This window comes from Trachemys scripta, chromosome 5, assembly GCF_013100865.1.
Source record: "Trachemys scripta elegans isolate TJP31775 chromosome 5, CAS_Tse_1.0, whole genome shotgun sequence".
NCBI classification, from domain to species: Eukaryota; Metazoa; Chordata; order Testudines; family Emydidae; genus Trachemys; species Trachemys scripta.
In genome coordinates, this window is record NC_048302.1 from 15,052,662 (window position 1) to 15,073,705 (window position 21,044).

Below are 21,044 nucleotides of genomic sequence, written 5' to 3' on the forward strand. Positions count from 1 at the left end.
ACTCATATTTAGCTTGTGGTCCACTATAACCCCTAGATCCCTTTCTGCCGGACTCCTTCCTAGACAGTCTCTTCCCATTCTGTATGTGTGAAACTGATTTTTTTTTCTCTAAGTGGAGCGCTTTGCATTTGTCTTTGTTCCTTTGTTATATCCAGCCACTGACACTAGCTACTCTGAGATCCCTGATCCTCTGTCTCCAAAGGAGCAGTGTACCCCAGTTTACTAGTTCTATCTTATGTCACCACCCCTATATAACGCAAAGCATGTATGATGCCTCCATGGCTGACTCTGCCCGGCAGCTAATTATGCTGTCTCCATGCTTGACTGCCCGATGACTAGTGATGGTATCTCTGTCCCTCTCCCCCAGCCAATGGGAGCTGCGGGGGGCGGCGCCTGCAGCAGACATTGGGCAACCCAGCGTGTCTGCATGCGTCTCTTTTCCATGGGACGCAATGGGGAGGTTCTCGGGCTGCAGATGGCCCGCGGACTGGGACTTTGAGACCCCTGGCCTAAACAGTAAAGAATGTGACCCTTTTTTAACAATAAGGGGACAGTTCCATCCACTGTCTCTTTAACTATCAGGAATTAAAATTTCTGACAAATTACTTTTCAAATTCATGTGAAGCATCTCTCCTTACATATAATGACCCTCTCCTCTAATTGCTACTTCACACTTGAATAGCACCTTTTGCGTCAGATCTGGGGCTGGTGTCAATCAATATAGGACCACTGAAGCTGGTTGAGGACCTAACTTTACTTTCAATGATCAACCAACATGAATTCTAACAACACTCAGAAATTAAGCTATTGTTACCTCATATATATTCTTTTTTATACAAGTCATCTGAGTTGTAGAGGGAGTAAGTGACTTATTTAAGGCACACAGCAAATCTCCATCTTTGTAACCAAAATATTCATGCTTGAATGTCTAATATTAAAGTACTTACATAGTGTGTGTTTTGTTTTAACTACCTGTACACTCACAGCATGGGGTAAAAGATGGTGGGGCCTATGAAGTTCTCCCTGGGAGCCACTGGATGTTTAAGATGGAGGTATTTGATAAGTGTCTTGATTTAAGAACCCAAGGACAAAACACTGCCTCCCTAATTGGTTTCCTTTCATAGTTGGAATGGATTCATATTCTGCATCAAAAGGCTGCAGCAGTATTTTTACCTCCCAGTAGTCCTAGTGGGGAACATTACTTGATGAATGACCATATAAAGTTGAAAATGTTAAAAAAAAAAATCTGTATAGCCCTCCAGCAAAAAGTTAAAAGAAAAAGGCATCAGGAGTAGCTGGTGCACTTATTATTAATGGGACAGCCAATGTACAATTCCTCTAAAAAGTGAACTACCTGTTACTAATAACATAGTAGATAGGCTTACATGTTTTGTTATCTTTTACCATATGCAGTCAGAGTCTCTTACATGTCACTCAGCTTAGACAATGAATCCACACTAGCTAACTTCATCTTTTGCTTGCTAGTTTCCCAGTCTGGCTCTCATGCATTAGCATAAACAACAAGGAGTCTGGTGGCACCTTAAAGACTAACAGATTTATTTGGGCATAAGCTTTCGTGGGTAAAAACCTCACTTCTTTGGATGCATTAGCATAATATCGCTGGGGATTCCTAGGGGAATGTTCAAATGCATTGATAACATTATGAAGACCTTTCTCTTCATATAAAGCTTCATAACTATTTATAGGGTGTTTAATCTATTTTGGGACCCTTAAACTGCTTGACACTGTCCTTTTAATTGAGCATCATGGATGGGAGAACAGATAAAAGACTGAGACCATTCCTGGCTTTCTCTGGTGCTGTGCTGTGCACTGTTTCTAGCATCCATCATTATTTGATGACCACCCGTAAAAAGTTCTCATTCCTAGAACTCCACAAGCTTGCACCACATTAAGGTGATTCACTGGAAACCTACACTTTTCTTTTTTAATCAAATGGTCAATAAAATGTATTTTGATGGATTAGATAACTCTTCCTCTGGGTAACCTTAGTGCTGCTAAAAAAGAGCTTGTCTTCCTTCTCATCATTTTATATCAACCAGCAGCTTCCTCCACCTCAAGATGATTGCTCCCATTAAGTTTTACAGCGCTGGTATGCAGGGCTTTACCAGCATCTGTCTGACTAGTGCAGCATCTAAATCCTGGCTTTCTAAAACAAGGCATTCAGTTCTGTCAATTTAAAAGTGTAGTGACCTCGCACATCCAGCAAAATCTAATCTAAACACATCTCAATGACTCTCGTCTAGGAGCCATCTTGGCTTGGCCAAGATGGGGAGTGGAGATTGTTTTAGGAGTCTTCCCTTTCCTCTTCCCCAGAAAGAAATAGTTTAGGAATTGTCAGCTGCCTCATAAAGCTCATGGGTACCATCTTAAATTCCCTTCATAGTCCTTGAGACATGTTTGAAGACTTGGATGCTTTGGGACAAAGTGTACTGTTACACCTGTTTCAATTCAAAATAGTTCATTTGCTTCAGTGGATTTATACTTCGAGTTAAGCATGTGCTTATAGGCTTTGCGGAACTGCGGCCTAAGTAAGGGCATGCTTTGGTTTTAAGGTAAAAAATTCTGTTTAATGAGCCAGTTTCAGTTGGAGAAGAAAGAAGATGCATATATTTTAAGGACAGAAGAGACCACGATGATTATCTAGTCTGACCACCTGCATAAAGCTAGTTGGGGAATCATTCGACAAAACAGTTTTTTGTTGGAAAATACCAATTCATCAAACCTGAAATTTTCCTTTGAAGGGGCAGTTTTGATGAAACTTTTATCAGGAAGGTTTCTTAGGCTCCAGGATGGAAGTTCTAGAGACATCAATGGTTTTGGCCCTCATCTGGGATGCAGAAGTTATGGAGAACCCTGTTCTGCCTGTTTCTGAGGGAACTTGAACCTAGCTCTTCTACATTGCAGGTGAGCACTCTAACAATTGAGCTACAGGGTATTCTGGTGTGAGACTCCTTTAATTGTTTTTTGGAGTTGCTCCACTTTGTATTAATTAAATATTTGTCAGGCCAAAGGAGATTGACTCTATGGTCCAGTAGCTAGCTCCCTCAGCTGAGATGTTGAATACCCAGGTTCCAGTCCCTGCGCCATTGAATATTTTATGTAATTATTTATACAAAATCAAACAACTCCATGAGAGATAGAGAGAGAACCCATCCCAGAATTAGCCAATGTCTGGGTGGTTAGGACACTTGCGTGGGATAGACTCCCATGTTTCCTTTATCCCAGGGGAGTGTCCTAAGCACTCAGGCTATTGTGGGGTGGATCTCCTCCGTTTTTGTTTTTTGTTTTGTTTTGTGAACAACACCAAAAGGTCTTAGTTTCATACCAACCTGGAATGGAGACTCTTCCTGCACCTATGTCAGATCCTAGGTCCACTGAAGTCAATGGCAAAGTTCCTATCTATTTCAGTGAAGAAGGATCAAGCCCCTGTTATAGTAGACACTTGCCTAGTGGGATGATGCATGCTTTCTCAACATCAGCTGTTCAATGTAAAACACATGCTGACCTCAGTGGCATAGCGAATCTGAAATCCATGTTCCAAATTCTTATTTCATAAGGGTCAGAAAACTAGTGGAGTGGAGTAGCCAGGTTTGATACTTTTCTGTTTTGTTTTCAGACAAAGAGGGTGAGGGCTAATACTTATGCCACTTGTATGACTAACTACACATAGGGTGACCAGATGTCCCAGTTTTATAGGGACAGTCCCGATTTTTGGGTCTTTTTCATATATAGGTTCCTATTACTCCCCACCCCCTCTCCCGATTTTTCACACTTGCTGTCTGGGCACCCTAACTACACATGGTGATGTGTAACTGCTGTAGAACTGGGCATGTTGCTTGAAGAAAGTCCAAACACTTGATTAGCCCTAGAGGGAGGGGGGAATTTTGGCGGACTTTTGAGACTCAGCACTACCCCAAAGGGGGATCAGTATGTATATACATACACCTATTCCTCTTTACACAGATGCCCAAAGGCATATGCAAGTAATACATAGTACTATAACCCCAGCACTTAATTTGCACTGAAAATGCAATTTTTTTACTTTCATAACTGACACAGCAAAAGCCCTGAGGGGCCAGGGCTCGAATTAAGCACTGGGTACAAGGTTAGATACTGCTAGGGGCGTGCCCCACACCGCACAGGCGGAGGCCGGACAGACCGCGCTGCGCCTCGCGCTCATCCAGCAGCAGCCGCGCAAGGCCGCGGGGGTGTCTCCGCACAAGGGGCGGGGCTTGCCGCCGGGGGTGGGCGGGGCCTGGCCGGTTGCTAGGGACGCGGCGGCCTGCGGCGCGGATGGCGGCGCTGGAGGCGGACGACGCCGGGGCCGCCCTGGATCATCTCATCACCCAGTTCAACAGCTACGACGATTACTTGGACTCGCAGATCACCACGCAGGACCTGTTCTACCTGGAGGTGGGCGGGGAGCGCCGCAGCCGCGGGGCGTCCAGAGACGGCACAGCTGGTCCCTCCGTGCGCCCCGGGCAGCCCCCCGTGCAGCCCTTCCCCCCGTGCAGCCCCCCCGGCAACCCCCCCCCCCCCCCCCCCCCCCCCCCCCCCTCATTTCCCCCCCCCACAGTCCTTCTCCTAGTACAGCCCCCCCCAGCCCTCACCCATCACCCCTTCCCCCGCTGCAATTATTTTTCATCAAATGTTCCCCCGCAGTGTTGGCATCACTAGGTTAGGGTTTCCAAGGACCCCGCATGTGAAATTGACTATAAACAAAAGTGAAACTGACTCCACGGAGTCTTTTTCCCCCCTCCCACTGAGATGAGAAGTATAAACAAGAACATATTATAATGAGGTATAAACTGGATGGCTACAATTCTTTCACTCCCTAATCTGTGGTGTTCATAATAACAGGGACAGAAATTTGCAGCAGGTGAAGGACCTTCAACATGTTTCTTTACATTTTAGAAATTGTTGCTTGTTTATAGATGTTGAGTTTTATTTGACGTTTACTTTCAGTTATTTCTAATATATTTATTCCAGGCAGCTGCCTATGCTCTCTTGGCCTGTGGGGATTCTATTGTTGGCCATGTTGCTCTAGCTGTGTTGTCCCTAGGATATTAGAGAGACAAGGTGGGTGAAGTAATATCTTTTACTGGACCAACTTCTGTTGGTGAGGGAGACAAGCTTTTGAGCTTATACAGAGCTCTTCTGGCCCAGACCTGAAGAAGAGCTCTGTTTAAACTCGAAAGCTTGTCTCTCTTGCCAACAAAAGTTTGTCCAATAAAAGATATTACCTCACCCACCTTGTTTCTCTATGGGAATTCTGCAAATACATAATTTTAATAATGGGCTTCAAATTGGTGGGCTGTGGGGAATTACTGGTTATTAGGATAATTTAATAGTGAAGCAATTTTTCCTCTTAGTTTCATGCTTATCATTAATTTTAATTAAGCCTACTAAGGAACAAATATGGGCCTGATTCTGTGCTGTGGAAGTTAATGGCAAAACTCCCATTGACTTCAGTGGTGAGAAATCAGGGACTGTGTTCCAACATCACTCCTGCATCCCTCTGAAATTGCTGGAGGTGTTGGATGTCTTCCTGAGAACTGTAATAAAACATGGGGAATAATTAGTATTAACGAAATGTATTTCACAAACCCTCACCACTATGTGTGTCATCTCCCCAATGTATTTTTTTCCCTTTTATTCGCTGCCATGTTTATTCTTAAGTTATCTTTCTTGACCCCCTTTTCCATTTTCTTTCTTTCTTTCTTTCTTTCTTTCTTTCTTTCTTTCTTTCTTTCTTTCTTTCTTTCTTTCTTTCTTTCTTTCTTTCTTTCTTTCTCCTTTTGGTCTATGATTTTTTTCCCCCACTACATTTCTTCTTGTGGAAAAATTAACCTTCTTTTTACATGTCACAGCAGCATCCCTACCTTTTGCATTATGTTCTCTTGCATTTCCCTTGTTTATTTTCCTGTGTTCTATTTATTCTCCTGTTTTCACTGCATGCCCCACTCTCTCCATTTGTTCATTCTTCCCTCCCTTCTCCCACACTTACTCTCCGAAACTATTGAGTGCTTAGTACCATGGTGCTGAGGTCAGTGGCTAAGACACTAGTCTAGAAGGTGTTGATTCAATTCTGTGTTTCCTCCCCCCCCCACTGCATAGCTTATCTTGGGCAAGTCACTTAGCTTTTCTGTGCTCCATTACTCGTCTGCTAAATGGCAGTGGTAGCACTTCCCTACCTCACAGAGGTGTTATGAGGATAAATACATCAAAAGATTGAGGCGCTGAGATAATATGGTAATGTGGGCCCTATAAGTACCATAGATAGCCAGGGACAAGATCAGAACATATGGGTTTGGGAGAGTTACATAAGGTGGAGGGAAGTAACTTCATGGACGGAGAGGACGTGGCCTAGGAGCCAAAATGGAAGAGCAGATGGGAGAGTGAACAGCAAATGATAGCTGAAGAGTAGTGAATTGAGCTAGAAATAGGATGGAAGGATAAGAATTTGGTAAATTCAGCTGGAACAGGGAGTTAAGAGCTCCACTAGGAAGCTAATTTTCAAAAATAGATGTATTGCAAAATTAATAAATCTACCCAGTAGCTCCTCCCCAGGAGAAATATCAACCCCTTGACTGAGATACAAAGTAGAAAGGACATGAGGGACCATTGACTGGACTGTTTTTGCCTTTATTGTTGATTAATGGCATATTTGCTTTGAGCATTCATCATAAGGATCATTCATGTTTATCTTCTGTTTCAGGTAAACACTAAATCTAACTGCATCTCCACTATCATTAAAAGTTATGTCCTCCCATAGAGAAGGAGCCATAATGCTTTTTGAGTACCTGTTTGGTGGAAAAAACAGATCCTCTTTCCAAGTCAGCAATAGTGCTATCATGTTTCAGTGACTTCCTTGAAGTCACAATCTGTGATGTTAGCAGTAGCAGTTCTTCTGTGAAATCCTTAGTTGCTTTCTGAGTATTTTCAGTATTTGATACATGTCATAGTCATTCATGCCCAGCTTTCTTGTTTGTTATAAAAAGTATGCAAGTTTATTAATGTTGGCATGGGAAATGTCAATACTGCTAGAGCAGTAAAAAACAGAGGAGGAGCTAAAGCTTCTTTAAATCCCAAATATGCAGCTCTTTATTTTGTAGTTTTAGTAAACTTTCCAAAGTCATTACGAGGAACTTACCTATCCTACTTCTGATTGTGTTTCTTGTCCTTCTAGCAGTTATTTTCTGAACCCATCACCAATAAAGGAAGCCAGGCTGTTCTTTCAGATAAATGTTATCAAGCATTAAATGCTAAAATTTGTGTAGCCCCAATGTTACGTACATTACAATAGAGATGGAAAATTGCAGTCTTTTGTTGGTTGCAAGTCTAAATGCTAGAATGACACTTGGGTGAAATGATTTCAGCAGCTTGTGCACGCGTACCATGCTATCTCACCATCATTTTAGGGTGCCCATCAGACCAAGAGAATCTTAGGCAAAGTCAACACCAGGCATGCGTTGCCAGTATAGTAGTATACCAATATACTGTGCTGGCAAAGCACTCCTAGCATGGACGTAACCGACAACTGACTGTGTTGGCAAAAGCCCCTAGTGTGGACGCAGCTTATACCATAAAGACCGTGCTTTTTGGAGGGCTAGCTTACTCTCGTCTCTCCCTCTCCGAGCAATATAAGCTATATCAGCAAAAGTGTAGCTTTGCGAATATAAGCTGCATCTACGCTAGGGGTTTTTGCAAGGACAATTATGTTGGTTACAAAGTCACATCTCCTCAACTGCTTGCTGGCATAGCTATATCAGCAAAAGTTTGCAGTGTAGACATGGCTTAAGGCAAAAACATTGAAATAGCAGTTTTTCTTCTTACTTTGTTTAAAGGTAAATTCCCTCGATCTAAATGTGTTTTTTTTTTTTTTTTACCAGGATAATTATTTTGGTTAGGGCTGTAATGTTTTACTGAAATACTCTTACCAGTGTGGAGGTACTTTATATTGGTGCCTTATACAGGTATAGTTTATTTCCCTTACTATATAGGTATAAGCAATACTGGTATAAAATACCTTACCATTGTAATTGCATCTCTATTAGAGGTGGGGTGTTATTGTACCAACTAACTACGTACCGTTATAGTTAAAGCAATATAACTTGTGTGTAAACAAGCCCTAAGGACAGTATTGAAGCTTGTCAAGTCCAGTTTTGTGAAGTAGAGATGGGGTGAAAAGACGAATGTTAATGGCCTTTTCACCCTCTTTATCTGTGAAGCTGAGTGTGAGACAGAATTAGCCAAAACAATGTTTTATTCACTGGCTAACTTCAGGGTGCTGAACTGGTCCAGAAATCCTTTGCAATGAACATCGGATTGTTTGTTATTGTTTCTGTATGGGCTCTCCATTTAATGTGATTATCATCCAACTACAGAAGAATTGTATGGCCCCAAATACAGGTATCGGTCCGCGGTTGCAAACTGAGACGACGCTTTGGGGCTGACTTGTGCAGCAACGTTTTCTGATGTGTAAAACAGCAGCAAACTGATTTCTTAGCATGATTTTGTCTTATTCCCCTAAGTAGATCTTCTCATGTCCAGTGCATGTGTAGAATGATTTAGGCTGGAATTGTCGAAGGGGCCTATCACAGATTCATCTCGGTTTGCAACTGTAGGCAAACATCTCTGTTTGTTAAAAACAACAAAGAGTCTGGTGGCACCTTAAAGACTAACAGATTTATTTGGGCATAAGCTTTCGTGAGTAAAAACCTCACTTCTTCGGGGCTTTCACTCTATGCATCCGAAGAAGTGAGGTTTTTACTCACGAAAGCTTATGCCCAAATAAATCTGTTAGTCTTTAAGGTGCCACCAGACTCTTTGTTGTTTTTAACAAACAGAGATGTTTGCCTACAGTTGCAAACCGAGATGAATCTGTGATAGGCCCCTTCGACAATTCCAGCCTAAATCATTCTACACATGCACTGGACATGAGAAGATCTACTTAGGGGAATAAGACAAAATCATGCTAAGAAATCAGTTTGCTGCTGTTTTACACATCAGAAAACGTTGCTGCACAAGTCAGCCCCAAAGCGTCGTCTCAGTTTGCAACCGCGGACCGATACCTGTATTTGGGGCCATACAATTCTTCTGTAGTTGGATGATAATCACATTAAATGGAGAGCCCATACAGAAACAATAACAAACAATCCGATGTTCATTGCAAAGGATNACTTGTGGCACCTTAGAGACTAACAAATTTATTTCAGCATAAGCATCCGAAGAAGTGGGCTGTAGCCCACGAAAGCTTATGCTGAAATAAATTTGTTAGTCTCTAAGGTGCCACAAGTACTCCTGTTCTTTTTGCGGATACAGACTAACATGGCTGTTACTTTGAAACCTTTCAAAATTGTAATACATCATCCAGGTACCAATATAGGTACTCATCCAGTGCTTTGTGTGTCATCCCTTCCCTTTAACATAAAAAGTGGCAGAAGAGGAGAAAAACTAATACAGAACTCAATTAGTTCCACGAGTGGGAATCGGGACCTATTATTCCCTCAAGAGGATGGATTAGCACAGACACTGAAGGGTCAGAGATTTACCAACACACCCAACCCAAGAATCCACAGGAAATCCCATCCCTGTGAATCACTGGAACACCCATATGGAGTGCCTATTCCTGTGCTCTGTATCCTGAGCTTTCCTACCCCTGGCAGGAAGGTCAGCTGACTGGTTGTGCTGCCACTAGCCTCCTGGTCCACAGCTAGACTCTTCTGCCACCCTCCGAAGGGAGTACGAAGCAGTAGCTCAGAAGCTAGTGTGGGGAGCAGCACTAACTTCCATGGGGGATTCCACCCCATATTTTACTTCCCTCCTCTGTTACTCCCTAGTTCTGTTCGATTTCCTCCCCTCTGCACCACAGAACAGAGGGAAGTATCTTCTTACCTATTGTGACTCAAGTATATGAACTGTCTGTTGGTAGATTGTTCTGGTCTCTTGCCACTAGGTGGAAGCATTAGTTCACTTTTGTATTTTGTTTCAAAGCTCATACTAAAGGAATGGAGGACACACATACTAGGGTGACCAGACAGCAAATGTGAAAAATCGGGACGGGGTGGGGGGGGGTAATAGGAACCTATATAAGAAAAAGACCCCAAAATCGGGACTGTCCCTATAAAATCGGGGCATCTGGTCACCCTAACTGAAGCAGATGTAGGATGGTGACTGTTGTGTTTTACAAAAGTATGTGCTCATTGGGTCTAACCTACAGCCTTAAATGAAGTTTTGTCCATGTAAGGACTGTACATTCAGACTATATATGCTTTCCCTTTCCTCACAGCTTTTCCCCTTCTAGACCTTATGGATAGATGAGGTTCTGGGGTTGCAAACTCTGCAGAAAAGGGAGCAGCAAAATGCACCAAATTAGGGGACACACTTTCACTGACAGAAAAGCAGCTGTGGTTAATTTTGACCCTTAGCCCTCAATTCTATGAGTACCCCTTCATATTGGTACCACAGTCCTGGGAAGCTAGAAAGGGAGATGAAGGAGCCAGAGAGCAGCCACTGGGTATTGCATAATCCCCTTTCTGAATGTAAATCACCCCCAAGTTGCATGTGATCAGATCTGCAGCTCAGTTCTTCTTTATACAGCTACAAACAACCCCAGCTGAAGTTTTGGGCATCCAGCTCTGTAGAGTTTTGTAGCTCTGGTGGAATGTGGAGTTCAGGGTGCTGTGCAGAGACCCGGCACCGCCCCCTGAATTCTCCTTGCCCTGCAAGTGGCTGGGGAGCTACATAGATCCTGAGATTTCCATATGTTTAGGGGACTGAACTCCTTGCCATTTCCCAGAGATGGGAAATTTCCACTCTAGAGATGATATTTTAATAGCAGAAATAATTGCAATTAAAAAAACAGCGCAAGGTATGATGTATAAACAGAGTTTTCTCCAAATAGAATGTCTTTCCCCAAAGCATCAGCAACTCTTTAACTGTAGAAATTGATTAGACGCAACTAGAAATCTTTATTTACCCATCAAAAGAGTTTATTTCCTGTTCTGCTTCATGGGGCTATCCTTTTCACACAGTCATAATGAGGATGATGTGGACATAAGAGAATGAAAAATCACTGATAGAACGGATGGATGCTAACCTGAAGTGATGTTTCCATACCTTGCTTGTAGACTTTTAATTTTAGAAGTAAAAAAAATCCTTTTTTCTAGAGATTTTGTTGTTGTTGGCGTTTAATTTATTGTTTTCTGAGAAACAGCTGACTCTTCCTTGCTCCTTCAGAATGAGGAGATGGCTCGCCAGCTGGTGGAGCTGGGATTCCGGGGAAGCGGTGAGGTCCTGAAAAGGGAAGAGTTTGAAGCAAGAAAAGCGGCTGCAGAGGCTTCAAGGCTCTCTGAAAGAACCCAGCAAAAGTAAGTGGATGCATTTAATAGAACATCCAAAGTGTAGGATGGGGAAAAGAGCCCTCTTGATAATTTTTTATGGTTTTTATAATGTGCAAGGTGGGGCAGGTCAGAGTTTATGATTTCTTAAACTTGTATGAAGATTAGGGCGTGGAAGAGCTGGAGTCAAGTTGCTGTAAGGCCGCACAGAAGTTAGAGCTCCTAATTTTTAAAACATAAATAAAAAATATAGACATATAAGGAGAATCCAGCTATAAAATTGGTGTAACAAATGATTAATCAGTATCAATTTCCCTACTTGCATCCTGATTATATCCTGGACTAAAGCAGAGCTGACATTAAATTAACTTGGAACTCCACGCTGATGTTAATTGTAACTTGTTTCTTGCAGAAAAATCACTTACCCCGGATTTTAAGGCTGGGACTTCTCAGAGGTCTCTAACTGAGTTAGGATCCCAGGTTTTCCTGCATTTCAGTGGAATTTGGGAACCTAACTTCCTTAAGTGCTTTTGAAAATCCCTTTTCTCCTTTTATTTTGCAGCACCAGTACTTTCAGTAGGTGTTACTTCCAATAATAACAGGTCCTGCATTTGGGCAAGTGTAATGTCATAATTCTACCTTCTAGATTATAAATCTTAGGTAGTCCATGATAGGTCTGTCCATCACCATGAAGTAAACTAACATAGTCAAAGTACAAGGACATATGAGGATAAAAGGCAAGACTAACAAATCTATATATATATATAGAGAGAGAGACGGCAAGAGCTTGCTCTTTTATTAGAACATTGATTTTTCAAGTGTTATGGATAATTGATCTTTGGACATGCTATGCTTCCATCAGTGCACAAGGGGTTTACACAGAAAGTGCTTTGGAGAAGACAGTTACCACACTAGTGTGCACTAGGAAATAATAAAAGCTGCCATTAAAGCTCATAAGAACAACGCACATGCACTCTCCATGTGCTAATGGAAGATCAGACTTAAAAATCGTGGTTTAGCTCTGTTAGTTAGGGGGATATAAACTTATTCTCAGGATATAGTCCATTTTACCTAGTAATGCAGATGTTTTTCACCAGATATTTAGATCTTGGAATTAATAAACTAGGACTCATAATTAATATGAAGAACTGCCAATTTTTATTGATCACTTTCCCTCTAGGTGGATGCATAGTATAGTGCAAACTAAATATCTAAAAATCATGTTCCAACATTTCAAGGGTTAGTTTTATAAAATCTGAGATTGCATCTATGGGCAGAACCTCCCTATTACCTTTCTTTCAAAATCTGGTCAGGAATATGGATGGGAGCTGAAATGAACTTTGTTTTTGAGTGTAATCTCTAGTATTGTCTATTTCATGTAAAAGATTGAGGAAGTTTGAAAAGATGCCTTTTAAGAGATATTACTTCAGCAACAATTATAATACTCGATGCATCAATCTTTAATTTATTCTTTCTATTACAACCCTGGCAACAGGTACATCCACACTTTAAGAACTGAATGGGGAAACTTCTTTGGCTAGAGTGTCCCTGTGCCAGGAACAATACCTATGGGACAGGGACATGATCACTGAGAGAGAAGATATGGTCTCAGGGAGCTGGTCTGGGGGAACAACCCTTACTACTGATTGTTTTTTAGGGCCCAAGACTGAGGTTCTGTGAGTAGGATAGGTTGCAACTCCTCTCCCTTCAGTAGTCATGGACAAGGACATCTCTGCCAGTCTCTCCCTGAGATCCAGCAGATGCAATTACTGGGAAATGTAGTTCCCTGAGCAGCTGTGACATGAGCTCTAGCCGGGGCGAAGCATGCTGGAGTTTAAGGGGACTACATAAATAGCATCCTTCCAGCAGACAAGGGAGGGGCTGGTGGTACTAAGGCATCTCTGCAGGAAGTTATGGACAAGGAACCCACTCTTTTTCTTTATTTTTTTCTTATGAGATAGTATTTTTACTTTGTAAAGACTTTGAGATGGACCTCTTGGCAGAAGAGCCGATCTAGTCTCAAAAGACTGGAAAACAAAATCTCTAACAGGAGAAGTTTAGGCATGAATGTGGCTTTATTTTTATATATATATTTTGCCCTGCCCCATCTGTTACTTAGAGTTGTGAAAGTGCATGCTGCTGTGTGGATACTTGGATACCTGATCATCTCATGTACTTGGCCTTTTTCCTTTCTGTTTTGCCTCACTTTCTGTCCATTTGGACAATCTGTAATTCTTCATCTTAACCCCTTACTGACTTGTATTTTACTTGCCTTAAGAAAACAAATGAAAGCAACGGCTCTCTCTGGAATTTAATCAAATCATGATGTAGTGTATAAGTTAACTGAAGTACCACTTATGCATGATTATACAATACTGCCCTGTACACATAGATATTCATTAGAGATATCAGAAGTAAGATAAATTTGCATTAATTACTGCCAAATTAAGAATTCCGGTATTACACTTGAATGGCTAATCTTACTGTAATAAAGAAATAACTGGACAACTTAAGTATACAGTATATAAAGAGAAAATGCTAGTGGATGACGAAAGTTTTGGCTTCTTCTTCTTCTTCTGGTATCAAATAGAATTCCCTAAGACATTTCCTACACTAATTACTTTCCTATAGGGTAAAGTAGTGCCTTTCTAAACCGTTACAAGACATAATGTGAATAGCCAATTTTGTTATCAAAATGGTAGTTAAATAACTCAATAGTGTGATGTTTATTCTTGGTAACTTCACTACGTTACTGAAAGGAAAAAGTGGCATATGATAAATTTGTTGCTAGATCATTAGATCGTTTTTATAACTTCTGTGGGTTAAGAGCATCTGTGCTGCATACTTACATACTATTGCACTCTGCTCAACCTGGTGGTGTTATACAATAGTTTCCTGGAAGTTTGTAATTATCCCAGTCATAGGATAACTTTTTTCAAATGAACCAAGTTCATCGTGTTGCACATGGAGGAATTAATTCAGGGTCAATAGGGAGGTTTTAATGTTAGTGTAAAGACACATGCGCTATGCTGCACTACAAGCTTGGAGAACTCTTCAGCCTGTTAGGCACCAATGATCTTATTGTGCAACATGTGAAGTCAATAGCAACATTGCCATTGACTTCAGTAGATCCGGGATTGAACCCCAAATAAACGTCCTATCTTTATTCAAATACTTCCTGAAATCTTGCTTATCTCCCAAACCATTCAATAGTAATCACCATGGAAAAATGTTTCACTTGGAGAGATTTATAAAAGTAAATTTGAAACAAGAAATCTGTGCTCCTACTTTTCTCTCCACTTCTCTCTTCTCCCCTCCACCTCATTGCATAATGTCTATCTTCCATCACCCTGATCTACCATGGTCACTGCTGCCTTTATTGTTTGTTCAATCTAACTTCAGTTTGTAAGCCTCTCAGTGGGGACTTTTCTCAGGTCGGAGCTGGCTACGTTGCACTGCTCTGCTTGTGTAGAACAAATGGAAATCTAATCATTCTGATCCTCCTCAAGCTTCCTCTACAAGAATCCCTGGGTGGTATGGAACCAGAGCAGTTCCTCTACATTACTTTTCTCTGGTCCCCAGTACCTAAGGTGTGACTGGGGCATTTTTATCTTCTTATGATTCCCCACTGCTGCTTGGGACAGTGGACTGCTGGGTCTAAATTAGAGCATTTTAGATTAGGCTTTTTAGAAAACAGTACTTCCTGCTAATTTTTCTTCTACTGCTTGACAAATATTGAGTACAACTGCATAAAACTCTCTGGCTACACAGAGTTATTTCCGGTGTTGTTTTGTATATGGAATTGTTCTCCTGGAAACCCTTAGTTTCATCAATAAATAAGTCTATCAACTACCTTGAAAACTCTCCCTCACTGGGACAGTGAAGGAAAAGCAAAAACCCTACCATTTCTCCTACAAGCACCAACTTTGGTGAGGTATGACATATGCATGGGCTTTAAGTTAAAATATAAAAATATTTTTCTAATGAGTTCATCCAAAACCCCCACAACTTGATGTATCTAAACTGCATAAATAGCCCTAGCTCTTTCACTCAAGGAAACCCTCTTACCTTTGTACAAATAGCTAGCATGGAAATGGAAGCAATGAAATGAGCTGAGAGAAAGCATTTCATGCTGTGTTGTGTGAATTACTGCTGGGTTTCTCACTTTAACTGTCAGTGGGGGTTAGGCACCCAATTTCTTTAAAGCCCTTTGAAATCCTCAGCCTACATGTTTCACACTGGTGGCCTGACAGCTAGCGTTTTGCTTAGCCGTGTGGAAGGTGCGATATAGAGAGTTTGCATTAGATTCGGGAGTGCAGTGTGGGGAGTTTTAGATACTGGCTAGCCATGCCTGCACAGGCTACCTGAAAGAATTCAAAGTGATAACATTTTCAGCAATACCGGGAGAATCTGCTTGCATTGGCAACATTTCTTACTACAGAAATGTTACAGGCACGGCTATATACAAGACTTAATACAAGCAAAAATAGAAGCTTGAAATGGTGGTTGGATTGAAAACATCTTGGTTTTCTCAACTGTCCACTCATGGTAATATAGGGTGACCAGACAGTAAGTGTGAAAAATCGGGATGGGGGTGGGGGATAATAGGAGCCTATATAAGAAAAATACCCCAAAATTGGGACTGTCCCTATAAAATCGGGACATCTGGTCACCTATGCTAATATGGCCATGAAGATCCTATGATTCAAAAAGATTCTTGTTTGATATGAAGACAAATAATAGAGGTATTAAAAATATGAAGACTTACATCTGGCAATCCTTGTTATGTAAAGTAGTAGGTCACTAGCCGGAATACTTATCTGACCTTCTGATAGCTCAGAGTGCTGCACCCACTTGTTGCCTGGAGGGAAAGGGTGATTTTTTTCTCTTCCTCTCCTCACTGACTGCTTGGAAGGAAGAATATAGATCCTGGTGGGCCTGATCCACTAACTCAGCACTTCCTCACAGCCAGGGCCGGCTCCAGGGTTTTTGCCAAAGGAAAAAAAAAAAAAAAAAAAAGCTGCGATCGCTATCAGCGGCACCTCCACCGCGCCACTTTCTTCTTCGGCGGCACTTTGGCGGCAGGTCCTTCCCTCCGAGAGGGACTGAGGGACCCGCTGCCGAATTGCCGCCGAAGAGCCCGATGTGCCGCCCCTTCCCCTTGGCACCGGCTTGCTGAGCTGGTGCCGGCCCTGCTCACAGCCTTACATATGTCTAGCAGTATGTGCTGCGACTGGTACTTCATTTCCTCTATCAGGTCTGCGAACGCCTATATCTTTATATATATTAGCTTAGTTTCATTTTTCTAGGGGCTGATCCAAACCACACTGAAATCTGCGGAAAGGCTTCCATTGATTTTCAGTGGGAGTTGGGTCAGTCCCTTAGAGCATAGGCATCAATTTGACTGTTTATAAACAGACTTATTTAAGTTCTTTGAAAAGTCAATGAATAGTCCCATGCAAACTTCTACTATGAAACTACTTATAGTGGCAGTAACATTATGATCCTCTGTACAGCATGAAAACCAGCCTTTCATATCTCTCAATGAGTTCCCCAGAAACGGGGAGATATTTCCCAGAAACAGAGAGATTGCCATATTATTGAGGTTGTCTGAGTTTCTGTGGCAGTAGATCACGTTCGCTGCTCCTTGTAACTGCATGCACTTGCATAGTTGGACTGTAAAATCATGTGATGCTGGTAAATATTACAGCTTCTTGTGGTAACCTGGTGTAACCCACACACCTCTGGGTGTGGTGTTTTGTCCCATCTAGTGGCACCGAGACCACTTAGCGCGAGAGAGATAAATGAGTCTGCTCTACAGCCTTAGCTTTTAGCTCATGCAGTAGAGCAGGGGTCGGCAACGTTCGGCACGCAGCTCGCCAGAGTAAGCCAGAGAAGCTGCGGCCAGTGCATCGCTCGCCCGCGCCGCTTCTCGCCGCCCCCATTGGCCTGGGACGGCGAACCGCGGCCAGTGGGGGCCGCGATGGGCCAAACCTGCCATGTCAGCAGGTAAATAAACTGGCCAGGGTGCTTACCCTGGCAAGCCGCGTGCCGAATGTTGCCGACCCCTGCAGTAGAGGCTCATGCACTAAGCTGCAGAGGTCCCAGGTTCAATCCCGCCCGCCGATGACCAGGGTCTCTCAGTGTTACACTGGCACATAGACTGAACATCCCCAAAGTGAGTATCCATTCCTGTACCAGTGTGTAGTGACAGTTTAACACTAACTTTTGTCTGAAAGACCCATCAGAATACCTAGACGTCTGTCAGGAGTTCTTCCTATCGTAGCGCTTCTGAATCAACTTGTTGTAAAAACGTGTCTACTTCTTCCAAGCTGCACAAAATAATTTCTATGAAAAGCTAGGTTCGGTAGCACAGATTTCAGAAAGCATAGATTACAATTGGACTGCCAGGCTGTGTTTTGCATATACAAGTTTGATCTGTAGGCAACAATGATTTCAGGACTCGTTTTCTTTCATGACATTGTCAACGCAGAGCCAAAAGAGTTTTTAAAGGGGGATCCTCTTGCCCCATGATGATCCCCTTCAAAGACTAACGGTAAAGACATCTTGACTAAGTGGATAAGATATTGAATGCCAGTATGTTATGAACTAGGTAATATTCCTGTGTTTGAACACCTCATTCAGCTAGAAGTGTAGCTGCTTCATTGGCATGTATCTGCAATATACCCTTGCCTGAAATCAGTAGGGCTTGTACGTGGAGTTCAGGCTATATCTGCACAAATCCTCTCTCAACATGGCATCAAGAGCAGTTGTTAGTTTCAGGAAAACAGTGCTTCAATCCCTATTTAATGAGCAGGGCTTCTCAGCCCAACTGCTCACAGAGGTCACTGCAAGCTGCACTAGTCTCCTGCAGTGGGGATGTGCGGAGGCAGTGTCATGATGGAGTAATAGGAGTTGCTTATCAACTTTTGTTCCCCAAATGCATTGCATCCACACAGGCATGTGGACCCTCTGTTTCTGAGCCAGCTATTAATAGGAGAGAGAGGTAAGAGGAGAACTGAGCTGAGTGGGTTTTTATACCTTCAGTCTCTGCCATGTTGGAATCAAAATTGCCTACAAGTTCCATTTAGTGATCAGGGCCGGCTCCAGCATTTCTGCCGCCCCAAGCAAAAAAAAAAAAAGCCGTGATCGGCGGTGGCAGTTCAGCGGCAGGTCCTTCACTCCTAGAGGGAGTGAGGGACCTGCCGCCCCCAAATTGCCACAGGTGCCGCCCCTCTCCCTTGGCCGCCCCAAGCACCTGCTTGTTAAGCTGGTGCCTGGAGCCGGCCCTAGTAGTGATTGAAACTGGATCTGTGGCTGTGTTGCTAGGCATGCAGTTCTTAAAGTGTGCCTCTGTGTGAAGCAATACCTCTTTAGAGAACAAGAGTTACAGTTGGTAAATAATCCTCTCTCTTTCTCTCCCACACACAAACACACCTTCTGTTAGTTGCTTGAAGCAACAGTGGGTCCTGTGGCACCTGTAAGACTAACAGAAGACTACTTCTTCAACAGGTCCCTCTGTTGCTTTTTACAGATTCAGACTAACATGGCTACCCCTCTGATACTTGTTAGTTGCTTGTGACTGTAACAACTAGCTTATCACAGATAGCATATTCCCTCTCTGTCTTTGATTAAATAAATCAGGTTATTAGCAATAATATGCACAAACTGTCTGGCGTAATGATTTGAAGTGCCAATATTGCTGAAACAGAGATTGAAATAAATCAGTAGGTGTAGTCAATGATTCAAGTTGAATTTCTGGCACGTGATGAGTTCATTAGTTACCGTTTCCTGCACTGCTGCCTGTTTGCTTTAAACTCCTACTGGACAGGCTCTTTAGTATTAAAGGTGCATTATATTGTATAAAGGAGTTACTAAATGATTAATGTTATAAGCATGTTACAGACATGAGTGGTATGTGATGGTTATAATCACATCAGTAGGAGGTAAGATGATAAATGGCTATCAGTAACCTATCAATCTATTGGACTTTCACAATTCTATAACCATTTATTATTAATCTTTTATTAAAGTACCCTTCATATGAGGTGTAACTCTTCCATCTATATTTGACCGTGGTTATGGAACAGATATTAAGTATTGAAATTGAATCCAGCAGATGCTTTGGCCTTCTCTTAAATTTAGCTGCTAATTATGACAGCAATTCAAACATACGTACAGAGAGATTTCAGCCCTCTTTGTGCATTGTTTTTAATCGATCTTTTAATATCCAGTCATTAGCTTCAGTTTGCAATTGGTCCTGGAAAGTTTTGCTACTTATGGTTAATACTGGCCCACTTTACCTTTTGTGCATAAACTGGGTTATTGTAGTAATTGCTGAAAGTGCAGATTATTTTATAAAGTGATCTGAATATCGAAAGGTTATTCAGATCTTCAAAGCTCTAGCCACAGGATTTTGCTTTTTACAAACATTTGTTGGATTTCTATTACAGATGGAAAATAGAATATGCAATGTTGCAATACATGGATTTGGATAATCTCTAGAAATGCTCATGGACCAAAGGATAAGTCTTGAACATCACATGTTCTTGGCATCCGATCCAAATCCCAGTGAAGTCAATGGGAGTCTTTCCATTGACTTCAATGGGTTTTGGATCAGGCCCTTAGTTGGGCAGCGCTAAAAGCATTTGCAAACAAGTGGAAAAATAGTATTTGGCAGTTTTAGTTCAAATTAAAACACTTTGCATTTTTTCTTTTTTTTGAGTTCCACAAAAAGAAACAGTTTTCCACATGCCATTCCGAAAGTATGTTCTTGATCAGAACAAAAAAACTTCATAACAAAAAAGGCAAACCACAAAGTCATCCGATTGAAAAAAACCGTTGGAGTTGGTAAGTAGACATAAATTAATATGTGCTATTTGGGGCAGTGACTGTCCCTTTGTTATATGCATGTACAGTGCCTAGCACAATTGGGACCTGGTTTTTGATTGGCATCTAGGTGTAACCACAAAACAAAACGTAATAATAATTCTATATGAAACTCTAAATATGTAAGAGTTGGTCAGGTCTGACACGTGGTGCTGCTTTCACTGCTTTGAAAACACCAAACCCAGAAATCGCTGACAGCCCACAAAAGCATTCTTCACTTCCGGGATGTTGTATGAGAAACATAAAGTTGCATTCTCACTACATGGGGTACTGCCACAGGCTGCATATTTGACTCCCACTGACATCTGTGAGTTGTGAATGGAGGGAAGGATATGGGCCATAAAATAAATAAATAAATCCAAGCTTATTGGCTAAAAATATGTATTTTAGGATTTGGTTGTCTGGTTTTGACTCTATACCCTCGAATGCTCTAAGTTAATCTCCTGATTGGGCAGGCTAAATGAGCAGCAGTTTGTAAGTGGTTATGCATGTTAAGGGCCAAATTCTGACTTATTGTGTATGCTGATATAAGCTGTGATCTCACGGTCACTGGCGCGTGAGCCCGTTGCTGCACCTATGTGGTGCCCCATGGAAATCAAATGGGCACAGCAGTACCCTCATGCACTATCCATTTGCAGGGTCTAGGCGATACCAAGACATGCAAAGGATAACTGCAAATCTCCATTTCAGTTTTTGCTCAAGCTAGCAGGTCAGCAACATAGAGGGCTTTGGGGGAAAGCTTTTCACCTTCCGTTTCACATAGCCATAGCCAACTCTATGCTTTTACATGCT

General features: G+C 42.0%; 1 protein-coding gene across 1 annotated transcript in view; it reads left to right on the plus strand.

Annotated features, from left to right (window-relative positions):
* The first annotated feature begins 4,300 nt into the window (after window positions 1–4,300).
* CFAP299 (cilia and flagella associated protein 299) overlaps window positions 4,301–21,044 on the plus strand; it is a 399,775-nt gene continuing 383,031 nt past the window's right edge. Inside the window, exons 1-2 of the mRNA XM_034772927.1 lie at window positions 4,301–4,434; window positions 11,263–11,393. Of these exons, the coding sequence (XP_034628818.1) occupies window positions 4,315–4,434; window positions 11,263–11,393 (251 nt within the window). The 5' untranslated portion in view covers window positions 4,301–4,314. The remainder of the gene's footprint in view (window positions 4,435–11,262; window positions 11,394–21,044) is intronic.